This window comes from Cololabis saira, chromosome 14 (genome assembly GCF_033807715.1).
Source record: "Cololabis saira isolate AMF1-May2022 chromosome 14, fColSai1.1, whole genome shotgun sequence".
Classification (NCBI taxonomy): domain Eukaryota; kingdom Metazoa; phylum Chordata; class Actinopteri; order Beloniformes; family Belonidae; genus Cololabis; species Cololabis saira.
The window spans coordinates 10,673,003-10,689,106 of NC_084600.1; the positions used below are offsets into that span (position 1 = coordinate 10,673,003).

Here is a 16,104-nt window from a genome sequence, read left to right on the forward strand (position 1 = left end):
TGTATTGCAACTTACGGTGGCCGAGACCCGCCATTGCTGAAAATTAAAGAAACGCTGCAAATAAAAACAAACGCCGCTGCAAATTAAAAAAAAAACGACGCAAATAAAAACACCACAACGGAAGTGAATTACCGGGGACTATTTTTGCTGATGCACCGGTGTTTTCTACGTGAGAGGAGAAGAAGAAGACGAAGAGGACGTAAGTAAAAAAGGAAGAAATAAGAAGAGCGAGGAATAAGAAGAACAACGAACGAGAAAATAAGTGAAAAGGTTAGTGTTCAACGTCGCTACGTGTAATTTTTAATGTGCAACACGGGTGCATCGGCAAAAATAGTCCCCGGTAATTCACTTCCGTTGTGGCTTTTTTATTTGTGTCGTTTTTTTTTTATTTGCAGCGGCGTTTCTTTATATTTGCAGCGTTTCTTTAATTTGCAGCGTTTCTTTTATTTGCAAAGCGTTTATTTTATTTGCAGCAGCGTTTCTTTTTATTTTCAGCGTTTCTTTCATTTTCAGCAATGGCGGGTCTCGGCCACCGTAGCAACTGGATATTGTAATTGTTCAATGTATACACGCTACGCAGAGGACATGAAATGGACAAAATATATCATTCTGGACAAAGGGGCAAGAGATATTTAAAAAACAGTAAAGGAGTAAGTGTCAGCATGATATTCCCAGCACTCAAATAGGAAGAGGCATAGCTTTGCATACAAAGGAGCTTAATTTGTCACTATCCAAATAAGTATGCATGGGTAATAGCAAATCCTGCCACAATTGGATAGGTCAGCGATAATATGGTTTCCATATTTAATTACCTTGACCATTCTGATGTGCTACATATCCATTACATGAGCCTGAGGCCAATTACAGCCTCAGAATGTGCAGCTATGCAAGTAGAGCAAATAGATATTGGGGAATAAGCTTTGGTGGGAAAGATGGGAGAAATCTTTATACCGACAGGAAAGACCACGGCAACAAAGTGCAAAAAGAGGGGACTGGCTTACATTAGCCATTTTCCCACTGTTAAGACAGGCCAGGCCATGCTTACATGCACTAATAGCCCATGGCCTCAATTTGCACGCCGAACTATCTGTCCTGTTCCCACTCTCGGGCTAATGACCCCAATGTACTGACCTTCCGATCCGCATATAATACTGTGTCATGGTGGGATATCTGTTGTGCGTGGTTTACAAATGATAAAAAATATTTTTGATGAATGAACAAGATTACTTACTGAGCCAATCTGTTCACTTCACAGTTCAGTTGGCTCAGCTGTGAACAGAGACTGCACTGCACCAGACTAAACAAACATGATTGTTGCACACAAATGGCTTCAATAAAACAGCATCCCCATGTCCCCCGAGCTAACGACTCATATAGTTGATGATTACACTTAAAAAGTCACAAAACAAATTTACACCTTCTAGTACCCAATTTTTTTTAACAGACTCAGATAACAGAAAAAGAAGTCAAGGGTCTCATTGCCTCAGCTGCATCAGGATCAGTGCTCCAAGCTAGCTTGGATGTGAGGGCATTTCGGGCTAAAAGGTGTTTACAATCCAGTCTTTAAACATGGAAGAAAAAAAAATTATTTAGACTTGTTTAATTATTTTGCAAAGTTAACACCAACTGGTTTGGCAAAGCTAATTAGATGGATTCAATAGAAGAGTTCTACGGAAGAGTATTAGGGCCAGGCAGGAGAAAAATAAAAATAATGTTTTAGAGGAGGAAGATTTTTTTTTTATTATGAACTTCGAGAAAAAAGTCGAAATGTCAAGAAAAAAGTCGAAATGTTGAGAGAAAAGTCAAAATGTCGAGAATAATATTAAAGTACAATTTCAAGAAAAAAGTCGAAATGTCGAGATTAACGTTGAAATGTCGAGATTAAAGTCGAAATGTCGAGAAAAAAGTCGAAATGTCGAGAAAAAAGTCGAAATGTCGAGATTAATTTTGAAGTACAATTTCGAGAAAAAAGTCGAAATGTCGAGAAAAAAGTCGAAATGTCGAGAAAAAAGTCAAAATGTCGAGAATATTGAAGTACAATTTAGAGAAAGAAAATCAAAATGTTGAGAAAAAAAGTGAAATTTCGACTTTATTCACAAAATTTCGACTTTATTCTTGAAATTGTATTTCAACATTAATCTCAACATTTCGACTTTTTTCTCGAAGTGCACAATAAAAAAAAAAATCTTCTCCTCTCAAATATTTTTTCTCCTGCATGGCCCTAATACTCTTCCGTAGAGTTCAACCTCTACAAGGCATCACGCTTTTTTGTGTTTTATTTTTAATCAGACATGACATGGACAGACTCGTCAAGCGTTTGGTGAAACCACTTCAACTTTCATCACTTGATTTTGGGGTAGAAGAGTGAGTAATCATGTGATCAGGAGAGCACAGATGACACTCTAAGTGAGAGAACACGCTTGATGCGATGCCTGCCAGACAACCCATGCCTCCCCTGCGGCCTTTCAGTGAAAATAGAGTGATCCCTGGGAGGCCATTTCCTTTCCTGCAAAGTGGCCACAAGTCAGCAGGAACTGAATGTACATTCCAAAGGGCAGGTGAATTAAAAGCTCAAAAACTATTTTCCAGCAGATTGCATCTTAAGCTGCTTTTCTGTGTGTGCACACAAGAAGATCTGACATGGATTTAGAATAAATAAAGCAATTTCTGCTTTACTTCTGTCTTGTTTCCCAACACTATGATGACTGATCAGTAACATTAATTCATGCACACGAAATATCTCTTTTTATGTGCTAGACCTTTATGATGCCATGAGGAAGCCAACACACCTGTGAGTAACAAATAATTCAACATTTATGTCAAGATAATCATTTATAAATCAATCCCTTTATTTTCCCTTTCATTATTCTTTGGAGTACAATCACACAGGCTGTAAAAAGTATGAGATTTAACCTCATTACCAACATATCAACCCCGACTGAGTCCAATTAACTTATGATGTGATATATCTGGCGAGACCCTTAAGACAGATTCAAGTTTTATGTATTTTAAACAAGAAAAATGTATCTTGTCAATTATAGTTGATGTTCAAAGTCAAAGAAATATCTTTATTCTTAACTGAAAAAAACCCAACTCTTACTCTGTCTGATCTTAGTTATCAAATATGCTAGGATTATTTTTTTTTACACAAATAATTTTTTTTATTTGCAAAATAAATAAATGTAAGTTGCTTATAAAACACATTTCAAACAAATGTACTAATGAGCCATTTACTTCAGAGACCACAAAAACCATCTTGTAGCAGTGGCACAGGAGATTTTAGCCGCAGTGGAAGGATTTAACATTCACACGAGACGTGAAGCACCATCATTCAGAACAATCTGTTAAACAGACTATCAAAGCTTACCTTCTACTTAGATCTGCGCAGATCCTCGATGGAATTTAATCCGGTAACTCTGCCTTTTAACTACATGTTCTCAACATGTGTTTGAATAAGACTATTTCTAAAGAAAAATACATCCAAGTAAATTTTGTCTCATGAAAGTAATTTCAAAAGCCGGCGACATGTTTAATACGGATGATGCGGGGAAAATAAGATCTAATTGATCAACAATGCAACAGTAGAACCTTTAAGACTATATGGTCTTGTTTATATCTGCTTTTAAAATCAGCCCAGAGTCACAAGCCTTGATTACAGGTCGAAATAAACCCAGGATGCATTTGATGATGCACTGAGGCCCTATTTGCACGTAGCTTTTAATTCCATCGTAAGTGACACGGTCACAGGTGGACAGCTCTAATGGCGCTTTTACACTAGTACCTACTCAGCCTCGTCTTGACTCGACTTGCCCTCGTTTCTTTTCAATACCCAGAGCAGAAGTAGGAGGTTGTAGTGAAGCTGCTGTGACGTATTTGATTGTGTGATCTAAACGGAGAAGACAACAACACTAAGGATGTAGAACCTGGAGGAGATGATAAATGTGCTGCTGGGTCTGTGGCTTGTTTTCAATACCAAGTTAAAAAATGAGAGTGAGAGAAGCTTCAAGCGGCGACGCTTTTTAATATTTTTTAGTTTGTCTCTGTGCTGCTGAAAAGTCAGCTGGAGCCGTGAGCAGCTATGAAGTGACAGAGTTCCTGGTAGATCTGGTCGTTCCTTATCGCCCGTCTAGATCCCTTTTTAATTCTCTCCTCAGCACCAGGTTTATGAACATCTGCACCTCAGAGTTGGATCACCAAACAGACTTTTGCTGCTATTGCCAGTCAAATAAAATGAAGAAGCCGCGAGTCGCTATTTTGCTGATGTTACATCCTGACTCAGTCGTCTGACTCCAACCCCCCGACCAATCGGTGGCCTGTAGTGTGATGATGTCAGATTCAGCCGACTCAGCCGATTAGAACCTCGGCAGAATAGATACAGAAAAGTATCTACTCGGCACGTTAGACCCCTAGTGGAAAAGAACCAAACCGAGGCGAGTCGAGTCGAATCGGGCTGAGTAGGTACTAGTGGAAAAGCGCCATAAGTGTGTCTCTTCACACCTAACTAACATGCATTTTAAGAGACAACCAGGAAGAGGAAGCCAGGGATTAGATCTCACCCGGTACCCCTATCTGTAAATTAACAGGTACATGATTTTCACCTGCAAAGACGACACCTTTTTGCCTTGTTTATTTATCTGGCGGAGGCAGCAATACTGTGCCTAATAACGGCTATGAGAAAGCATAAACTGGAAGATAACAAAAATCGTCAATCAAACAGAAATGTGATTTATTAAGAATTAAGAAAAGATGATGAGCTGAGGTAGGCGTATCAAATGTCAATGAAAAATAAAGCAAACAACAAAGCAGACAAAACAAACTTCTTTTCTTTCCTGGATGATTATGTTTGATACATTTCATTATATCTTTTTTGTTTGTGTTTTTTCAGGGCTCCTACACATTTTTCAAGGTCAGATTCAAGCGCTTTACAAGGGTCCGGTTTCTCCTCCTCAGACCCATGATGCTTTGCTGCATCCAAATTCATCCGTCACTTATTTGAAAATGGCGCCATCTCACAGTCTTGCTAATGCCGTCGGTCTTAATCACCCCCCCCTCCGCTTACGTAAGAGGTTCTTTCCTCTAGCCCAGCAAAGAGTTGGTGCTACCTTGGAACCGGTTCTTCTGGCCCGGAGTAGGGATGGGCGGTATTGGACTAAAAAAATGTATCACGATAATTTCTGGCACTTATCCCGATAACGATAAAAATGACGATAGAAAAAATACCAATTCAACTCCACTTTTTTAACTTTGGAGCCCCCAAAACACTGCTCTAAAAGAATACTAAATGCTACTAAACTACACCAATTAAATTGAATTAATAAAAACCAATTCAATTAGTACACCTGTACTGCAAAACTGGAATGACTCAAATGAAACAAGTTTGAAATGTAAGAACAGATTCAATTTATTCAAACTGTATCGGCTTAAACAGTGGGATAACAGTGCAAACAGCTAAAGTACCGGTACCGTTGTCCTTCAAGTTTTCTTAGCTTATAAAATCACAAAGTAGAAAAAAGATACAACCTGATAAATAAAGAAACGGGACAAATAAATAAAAGCCATCCTTTGCACTCACTATTTTTTTTCCAGACTCTGCATATAATAGATGATGTTTGCTCCTCGTCACTCTTTTTAAATCCAAACCAGTTCCAGATAACAGAGCTGGAGCCTCGTTTAACAACGAGCTCCTCGCTCTCAGATCTGCCTTCTGACATGTTTATTAAGGCTGATTTATGGTTCTGCGTTCGACGCCGTAGGTTACGCCGTAGTCTCTGCGTCGATTTAACACAGAACCATAATTCAGGCTTCACACAAAAACGTCATCAACAGGAATTTATCGTTTTTACCGCGAGATGACAAATTCTTACCGTGGGGAATTTTTTTGACGGTATATCGTGAACGGTAAAATATCGCCCATTCCTAGCCCAGAGCCAGTTCTCTGTCAGTGGAAACAGAAAGCCCGGTTCCAAACTCAGCACTGGCCCAGAACCAGAACCAGAACCAGAACCAGCCCTGGAACCGGTTTGGTGGAAAAGGGCTATTTGAGCTGTCCACCTGTGATCGGCACACTCAGCTGGGACATTAATACCAGCTCTAAACAGGGCCTATAAAGAGGTAAGAATAATACTGGAGGTTTAGGAACACTTTTCTTTAAAATGAGCTATCATTTCTTGATTTTAGATTCTCTTTGAGAATTAGATTTCCTACATTTTGCCCGCATGATAAGAAAAACATGGAGAAAGAGTAAAAGGGTATGACATGTGCTAAAGGTCTCCGGCAAAAATATGAAAGGCATTGCCGGAGTTAGAAATCTGGCTCAACATGAAGTCTCCTAGAAGTGATTACCAAAGACAACGGTCAAAAATAATATGTGCTTAATATTGAACCGCTGTCAGATTAGGACAGCTCATTTTGAAGACTGAAAAAGGAAGAAGAAACCAACAGAGTTCTTACAGAGCTAAGCACTTCTGGAAGGACGTTCGCCAGTCCCCATATAGAATAGGCTGGTATTGAAACATACAAAGCGCATCGTGTAAACAAATCCCAACTGATTAAATGAGGCATGCCACGTTTTCTAAAAACTCCTTCCCCAGTGTCCTCCATCAGTCTGTTGCTTAGAATACAAGATTAACCTACCAACACAGCACCGTTAAGTGCACCGAGTTAAAAATGTCTTCATCCGAGCAGACAGCTGGCCTATAAAGAGTGACTTCTCCCTGACCACAGACAAACCTATAATTGGGCCCCCCTCCCAATATCAGCCTCCCTAAGAACACAGCTTACTATATACGTGTTTCAAAAGATTAGGTGGCTTGTTGGGGCACAGCAACACAGAGCAGAGGAAGGAGGAGTCGGGAAGCTGGAGTACACTGCACTTGCCAGTGCGTGTACATGACCTACTATGTACACAATACACATGCAGCCACTGCCCACAGCCACGGAAATAATGTCCTCTCATCCTTGCAACGTGAGTTTTTCACAGTCCTTCAAAAGGACGAAATGACAACCTGCTGTGAAAATCCTCTCCATGCAATCACACCACGTCAAGTGATAAAAAATAATGTGAATGCTGCGTACACAGAATCCTTGCACCCTCTGACACTGCCTTCATTGAGGCTGTGGCAGGAAGAAACACCAACACTTTGGAGTCATATTCTGTAAATAAGTCAATTTTAACTAGGGGTGGGACGATACGGTAACTCAGGATTCAATACCGTGGCGATATGTGGCCCACGATAACGATAATATCGTTAATCGATAATATCTATGATATTCCATATATTGTAAGATATGTCATCATCGATATATCACGATATATGTGACTGAAAAAGAAAAAATACCCATAAAAAGGAAAACGTCTGTAGTTATGCATTTATTCAATGCCAACACTTCATCCAATGTACAAAGAAAGTGCATTTGTATATTTCCTCACTGCCTCCTAGGCTTGTAAATGTAAACGCTGAACAGCTGGACTAATTAAAGTGCATGAACATTAATAACATGTTTTATATAAACCAGGACAGTGCACTGCTTTGTTTCTAATACTGAAAAGTCAGTAAGCAACTTAATTTTGTATAGTAGCTCACTGCCTCCTAGTCTTGTAAATGTAAACTCTGTACAGCTGGACTAATTGAAGTGCATGAACAATAGTGCGGTGACAACCGCGTAAATCCATTATCCGTATCCATATCGATATTTGCTGTCAGTTTATCGATTATTTATTGCGACAGAGAGCGCAACAATATATTGCAATATCGATTTTTTGCCCCATCACTACTTTTAACACAGTGATACAGCGTGTTTATCAGTTTGTATTTGCTGGTAAAATTGTTCCACATCAGGAAAATGCACTTGGACCACAACTAGCAGAAACACGCGAGTGGCCCTGGAAGAGCCAGGCCTGCACGTCCAGCTGCTGGGGTGGAGAAGGGCAGGGAAGGCTGGGCACTGAGCCCCCACCAGTGAATGTCAATAATTAGTCTGCAATAAGGAGGGTCTTAAAACCCAACTACCCTGGTGATAAAAAGATTAAAACTATAATTACTGTCTAAATAGTGTCAGTAAGCAAATGCATTCTTTGTAACTTGAGTCTGTAAAGTGTCACTGTTTAGTCAATGCTCGTCTATGATACAACATTTTGAAGATTTCTAGTCACGTACATACATGCAAACATTTTACCGTTTGTAAATGTACAGTTACCCATGTTTTGGCTTTAATATACATACACACATACATACAGTACATACAGGACTGTCTCGGAAAAAATTAGAATATTGTGATAAAGTTCTTTATTTTCTGTAATGCAATTAAAAAAAAAAAAAAAATGTGATACATTCTGGATTCATTACAAATCAACTGAAATATTGCAAGCCTTTTATTATTTTAATATTGCTGATTATGGCTTACAGTTTAAGATTAATATTCCCAGAATATTCAAATTTTTGAGATAGGATATTTGAGTTTTCTTAAGCTGTAAGCCATGATCAGCAAAATTAAAATAATAAAAGGCTTGCAATATTTCAGTTGATTTGTAATTAATCCAGAATGTATGACATTTTTGTTTTTGTAATTGCATTACAGAAAATCACAATATTCAAATTTTCTGAGACAGTATATATATATAATATATAAAATAGAGTTACGGACATACATTTCTCTTGCTGTATTACCGTAATGCTTAAAACGTTTATGTAAAATTCAGAAAATTGAGCTACTGAGCTTATAAGTGAAGCTAAAAGATAACTGGAGACAGCAATAAATCCAATAGAGAAAAAATCCATTCAAGTAAAGCCCCTCTAGCCTGTGAAATTTCCTGTAGGCAATCAGCTAGCTTATGCTGCTTTGAGAACTATTTTTCCTTCCCCTTCAAAATGTTGGTCCTCACTCAGAGAAAGCCAAAGCCATGTTAACGTTGAAAAGTCAAACTGCGCTTTGGAAGAGGCATAAAGAGGATGGTGAGAGGCTGTGTGATGCACACCCTTTCCACCCTTCCCCCTTCCTGAACAGTAGCAGATGACAATAGCTTCTAAACCAGGACACACCAGACATCCTGACAAAGGATGGCTCCTCCCAAGCTGCTGAGTCCCTGCTCCCAAATAAACATAGCCAAAGGGGGAGAGCAAGAGTCAAGGATTCGGTGCTTGCCATCTCCAGACTTGCAGCAAAATGAGCCTTTTCGGCTAAGAAAAGGCACAGTGCCACGGATCCATAAAAACCCTGCTGGACAAGGAAAACCTCTTCACACACTACGAGGTTAAATCACTTTCTTCCTAAATGGAGTTACAAACATTTATGCCACATTAATTTACAATGATTAAAAAAAAATAAACTAAAGAAAAAAAAATCTATCACCAAATGCTCTGCTTCAATCGTATATTGTCAGTGCCTTTTACTCACATGTAGGCAGGCGAAAGGGGTGAGGACCTGGATGTCTTAAGAACTGGCACTGGGAATTTCCAGCTGACAGGAGAACCGCTTTTCCATTTCAACGGCATGTTGTTGTCACCAAAATGGTGTTACAGCAGTACCAACAGCAAAGACCATTTCCATGAAAAGGTTTCCGATGCAATCTTCCATCCCACTCTGCCCACACCATTTAAGGGGGGGTGGGGGGCGGCAGCGGTGGCACCAGCAGCTACACAAATACACTTGCAAAAGGCAGTGCAGGCTACTGTCAGGGTTGTGACTTTAGCAGCAGCAGCACTGGGAAGCCAATAGATTGCATCCAGCGCGACTACTTGCCCTGCTGCATTCACAGTTCTCTGGTGGTAGGAGGGAGAAGAAGCCCTGCCTTCCAATCAGCCCTTCTGGATCGGTGAAACCTTCAGTAGCTAAGCAACAGTGCCACCTTGTTAAAGAAAGGAATATTACAGCTCTGGGCTTACTATGCTAAAAAAAAAAGAGAGAAACAGAGATAATAGACACACACTTCTAAAACGTAACAGTCCATGTTATGAACTGCCAACAGGGCCAATTAATGACTCATCCAAGGCAATAATTTACCCCAAAAAACAAGTCTTAATTTCATCCAGCTTCTATGAAGTCTTGGCTTTGTCCCATCTTCAGTCTCTAAGCAAAACTTCTTGGACTTGCTTCAATGCATAAGCCTTTAGATTTTAAGATGTTAAACTGACTTTCCTCACAATAGCCCAGCAATACCTCTGATCTATACAGAGTAATAAAAGATGTTATAGGTACAGACTAAAGCTGGGCATACACTGTGCAATATTTTAAATGGTTTGAGACTGCCCCATCTAACACTGCACGACTAGATCGCCGAGTTCAAAAGTTCAGAGCCCACGATTTATGTTCTCACACTGTACGACCCGATGCTCTGATGCGACCCGTCTGCTCACACTCTCTCTAGGTCGTCCTCAGATGACCTATACGATCATAATCCTCCCGTCGGACTTCTGTGTACTGGAACTCGAGGCCGGTTTTGAGGCAGGGGTGGGCTGTGCCCACCCAAACGTGCGTCCTGCCCACCCGATCTAAAAGGTTATGGGATCCTTTATTTTTTTATAATTTTATTTTTTTATATATATATATATAAAAAAAATCCCAAAATATCTGTACCGTTTCTGATTGGGTGGGCACTGCGCATCATTTTTAGACACAACAATGAACGCATACCGCAAAAGTTGTGTCTCGGCGGAGGGACCCGGCGTCCCAGCAAAATGAGCACAACAGAGAAGTTCAGAACAGCACAGAGCGCACACTAAAAGCTGGTTTATGGTTCCGTGTTACGCCAACGCAGAGCCTACGGCGTAGGGTACGCGGGTCGCTGCGTACCCTACGCGTATGGTTGGGCAGACGTGGGAAATGCGCTCTTTTTCTTCTGCTATTAAAACATGATTTGTAATGTGAATTTGCAACACTTTAAACTACAAATAATAGTTTTTTGACGTGACATCAGAGATTGCGCATGCTCTCTGCGAAAGGATGAGGCAAATCCGGTCGTAGCACGACCAGGATTTCAAACGAGTTTGATTTTATTGCGAGCTCTTGATTTGTGATCGTGAGCTCGTCGTGAGGTGTTAATCTCTCGTCGCGAGGTGTTAATCTCTCGTCGTGAGGTGTTAATCTCTCGTCATCACCCCACGTTTACTGCACGAGCCACGACCAACGATTGGGTTGAAATCCGGCCCGATCGAAAAAATAGTCGCACGACTGGAAAATCGGCTCAAAACGAGCCGATAATCGCACAGTGTCTGCCCGGCTTAATGTACTTAACATCAGGGGAGCAGGCACTAGCTGTGCAGGTGTGGTAGCACAGACATTAGCTTGTACCACTGTAATCACAGATAACCAGAGGCACTAGCTCAGCAGATCACACAGGTTCCAACTGCTCTTAGAGCTATCAAGCTACTTATTATGCGTTATAATGACCCTGTTACTGGAGTAATAATTACTATAGCTATTCCTTGGTTACTACAATTACAGTAGTAAACCATTCATTTATTCATATAGCTACCCAATGTGACGTTGGCTGTGTTAGCATGTGTGTGTGTGTGTGTGTGTGTGTGTGTGTGTGTGTGTGTGTGTGTGTGTGTGTGTGTGTGTGTGTGTGTGTGTGTGTGTGTGTGTGTGTGTGTGTGTGTGTGTGGGTGTGTGTGTGTGTGTGTGAGCGTGTGTGTGTGTGTGTGTGTGGAGTGCAACCACAGCATTTCTAATATCCTATAGGACAGATACCATAACTGACAAAAGCTGTTGACTTCAGCACAACACCCTGGGTAGGGTTGTAGAAAGGATCTTTCTGTGTGGAGTTTGCATGTTCTCCCCGTGTTCCCTTCGTTAGCAAATGTGAGCTACTCTCACAAAAACATGCACACAGTCCTGGGCTCTACTGCCCCCTCTGGCCAACCGGGGCGCCAGATGGGGTGGGGAGGATCCAGCCAGAATAACGTGATCCTTCCACGCGCTACGTCCAGCCAGAGAAGCCCCACCCTGTCTGGTGAAAAGATGCGGCCTGCTCACTCCTCAGGTTAAGGAGGAGACCTGAGCTCAGTGCAGGAACTCCCGGGGTTGGTAGAGAGTGGCAATGCCCAGGACTGTAGCTTAGGTAGGAGCACTGGGTGATATAATAGGAAAAAAAAAATCGGGGATAAAAAATATTATAAAAAAAAAAAAAAAAGAGCTCTGTAGCCAAAACCTCCAGACACAGAGACAGTTTCTTCCCCCAAACTGTTGCTCTGATGAACTTTCATCACTCATAGAGTCTGAGAGAAATCAATCACTGTGCAATAATAATAATAATAACAATAATTATAATAACACAATCATATGCTGTGACAATGCAACTAATCATGTCTACCTCATACTGCTGCACCTTTCACTTTAAAAAAAATGTATATATGTTAATAAGAGCTCATAGTCATTTGTCTATTACCTATTTACTATTACCTATTTACTGTAGATTGAGCGAAAATAACCGAGTCAAATTCCATGTCTTGTCTGACCTGACCTGGCCAAATAAACATGATTCTGATTATATCAGTCTTGACTTGTGTACCCCCTGAAGGGTGACAATTACGTCATTTCATTGATCCTATCTGCTGTGCAAGTGCAACAACAACAACAACAACAACAACAAAATCCTGTCCTTTAAAAAGTATACTGGCCTTCAGGAACTCCCCAGCCATCACAATATTCAGAGTGCCCTGGAACTGCTTGTTCTTAAAGCTTCTTATGTTAAGTCCAAAGGAGATCCAGCTTTCAGAAAGTAGTCATCGGTGCAGCGCTCTAGTATTCAGGTTTGCCTCCACGGCTGCCCAGTCCTAACTAAAATGGAACATGACAGGCCTTTGGGAGGTAAGGCACCCAAATGACTCCAAGACCATCTGATGTGATGAAACACAAGCCGTTTTCCCACATGAACACTGGGTTTTCTCTACTCTGAAGCTGCTGCAGTAACATATAGGCCAACAGAACAGAATACGAGGCATCAACTGTTATAACCAAGCACATGCACATTCAATGCATTCTCAGGTGGATTAACTGCTGTGTTCACGCATGGTCTTAATCTCTCATTTTCTAGACTTATCACTGTGGAGCCTAAACAAACAAAAAGAGTCTTTAATTCTCAGAATGAGCCAGACAGAATCTAGACCTGAACACAGTAGAGCATCTCTGGATTGACCTGAAAGTGTTGCTCTGACTAACAATCCACATTCAACCTGTTAACCTGGAATATTTCTGACAAAAGGAATGGAGGAAAGCTCCAAATGAAAGGTGTGCCAAGCCAACAGGCTAATTCACAAGGACGTTGAGCCTGCCGCCGCTGACAAACATGTTATGATCAAGAACTAAGTGAAGGATCTGAACAATTATATTAATGCAGTATGCTACTTTTGTCCTTTGTTCTAAAAAGTATTTTTAAAAAGTAACATTATACCTTTTCACTTAGAACAGACACTGTCAAGACCACACTTCTATCTGAGTAATTCAGATGAAGAGATAAAAAAAAAAATACAGTTGTGTGAAAAAGTGTTTGCCCCCTACCTGATTTCTTATTTTTTTGCATGTTTGTCGCACTTAAATGTTTCAGATCATCAAACTAATTTTAATATTAGACAAAGGGCATCTCTGTTGAGACTGCTGCCCCCGCGACCCGGTTCCGGATAAGCGGTGGAAAATGGATGGTAACAAGTTAACACAAAATGCAGTTTTTAAAAGGAGGTTTGGATTATTAAAGGGAAAAAAAAATCCAAAACTACATGGCCCTGTGTGAAAAAGTTATTCCCCCTAAACTTAATAACTGGTTGGGCCCTTAGCAGCAACAACTGCAATCAAGTTGTTGCTGATAGCAGTTGAGTCTTTTCCAGCTGTGGAGGAATTCTAGCCTCATCTTTGCAGAATTGTTGTAATTCAGCCACATTGGAGGGTTTTGGAGCATAAACCGCCTTTTTAAGGTCATGCCAAAGCATCTCAATGGGATACAGGTCGGGACTTTGACTAGGCCACTCCAAAGTCTTCATTTAGTTTTTCTGAAGCCATTCAGAGGTTGGACTTGCTGGTGTGTTTTGGATCATTGTCCTGCTGCAGAAGCCAAGTGGCTTCAGCTCGAGGTCACCAACAGATGGCCCGACATTCTCCTTCAGGATGTTTTGGTAGAATTCATGGTTCCATTTACCACAGCAAGTCTTCCAGGTCCTGAAGCAGCAAAACAGCCCCAGACCATCACACTACCACCACCATGTTTTACTGTTGCTATGATGTTCCTTTTCTGAAATGCTGTTACTTTTACACCAGATGTAATGGGACATACACCTTCCAAAAAGTTCAACTTTTGTCTCGTCAGTCCACAGAGTATTTCCCCAAAAGTCTTGGGGATCATCAAGATGTTTTCTGGCAAAACTGAGACGAGCCTTTATGTTCTTTTTGCTCAGCAGTGGTTTTAGTCTTGGAACTCTGCCATGCAGCCATTTTTGCTCCTTATGGTCGATTCATGAACAATGACCTTAATTGAGGCAAGTAAGGCCTGCAGGTCTCTGGAGGTTGTTCTGGGGTCTTTTGTGACTCTTGGATGAGTCGTCATTGTCGGTCTTGGGGTCATTTTGGTCGGCCGGCCTCCTGGGAAGGTTCACCACTGTTCCATGTTTTCTGCATTTGTGGATAATGGCTCTCACTGTGGTTCGCTGGAGTCCCAAAGCTTTAGAAATGGCTTTGGAACATTTTCCAGACTGAAATATCTCAATTACTTTGTTTCTCATTTCCTGAATGTCTTTGGATCGCAGCATGATGTCTAGCTTTTGAGGATCTTTTGGTCTACTTCACTTTGTCAGGCAGGTCCTATTTAAGTGATTTCTTGATTGAGAACAGGTGTGGCAGTAATCAGAAATTGAACTCAGCTTTCCAAAGATGTGATAGGTTTGGATTTTTTTTTCCCCTTAATAATAAAAACCTTAATTTGAAAACTACATTTTGTGTTTATTTTGTGTTATCTTTGTGTAATATGTATTATATTAATATATATTATATTTGTTTGTTGATCTGAAACATTTAAGTGCGACAAACATGCAAAAAAATTAAAAATCACATACACACAGGTGAGGCAAATTGGGCTGACGACTTGCCCACAACTTCCATCCAGGAAGCAGAATGGCCAATCAATAGGGAGAGGGGCAGGCCGTCACAGGGGCAAACACTTTTTCACACAACTGTATATATATATATATATATATATATATATATATATATATATATATATATATATATATATATATATATATATATATATATATATATATATATATATATAATAAATAAAGAGAAAAATCATATTTTATTCTCTATGGTAAGACTAAAGTTCTCCTGTGCCATTTTATCCATCACAAAGTTTAAATCTCCAAAATAAACCAAACTAATGTCATCGACTCAGGCAATGACACATCGATCTTGCGACTGACCCCAATCAAGCTCTTTGTCATTCCATTCCTTCTGTGCGTTTGTAGCAGATCTTTCTTTGTATTGTATACACCCTGATTCGTAGCACATATCCACGGCTGAATAAAGACTTTAATTAAAAAGGTGTGCAGTGGATCTTCTTCAAATTGTTATTTTACTGTTGTTACTATTGAAGTTACTGTATTCTTTTCTGTGGGAGCTGTCCTTCCAGCCTTGTTTACCCTGGAAGTTTCTGTACTTCATCATAAAACATCTGTTTGGTTTGCCACAATCATGACTACCACACTGGACAGTGCTTTTGTTGAGTTCACATGGAATTCATTCCTTTTTGTGAGAAACATACTCGTCAAACAGACAACAAAGGCTGCACAGTTCAACCATAGTTCCGATATCTTCTCAATGCTTGACACTGTCAACTCCTCTGCTGCATGTTCAGTCACACAAATTAATTCATTCAAAGTAAAAAGCAACCTTCTCTTATAGAAAGCTGTGAATCTGCAAGTCTGACTTTACGCACTAGATTCCCCTGTGTTGTTTACACGAGCTTAGAAGTAATTGTTTTGTCTCCATAAAAACTACTTTACAAGATTTCAGGATGACAATAACGAAAATCAATTAAGACGATGCAAGAATTTAATCCAGTGGCCCCTGCACGTATGGGATAACGGCATCAATGCCTGTTGACTTGTGCTATTCACTTAG

At 40.3% G+C, this 16,104-nt stretch overlaps 1 protein-coding gene across 2 annotated transcripts in view; it reads right to left on the bottom strand.

Annotated features, from left to right (window-relative positions):
* Window positions 1-16,104, bottom strand: part of klhl13 (kelch-like family member 13) — a 57,117-nt gene that overhangs the window by 38,109 nt on the left and 2,904 nt on the right. Inside the window, exon 1 of one of the 2 annotated variants that reach the window (XM_061739645.1) lies at window positions 9,394-9,700. The exons of the other annotated variant lie outside the window; for it this stretch is intronic. Coding sequence (XP_061595629.1) covers window positions 9,394-9,491 — 98 coding nt within the window. The 5' untranslated portion in view covers window positions 9,492-9,700. Of the gene's footprint in view, window positions 1-9,393; window positions 9,701-16,104 lie in introns of those variants that run through there. 2 annotated transcript variants of the gene reach the window in all.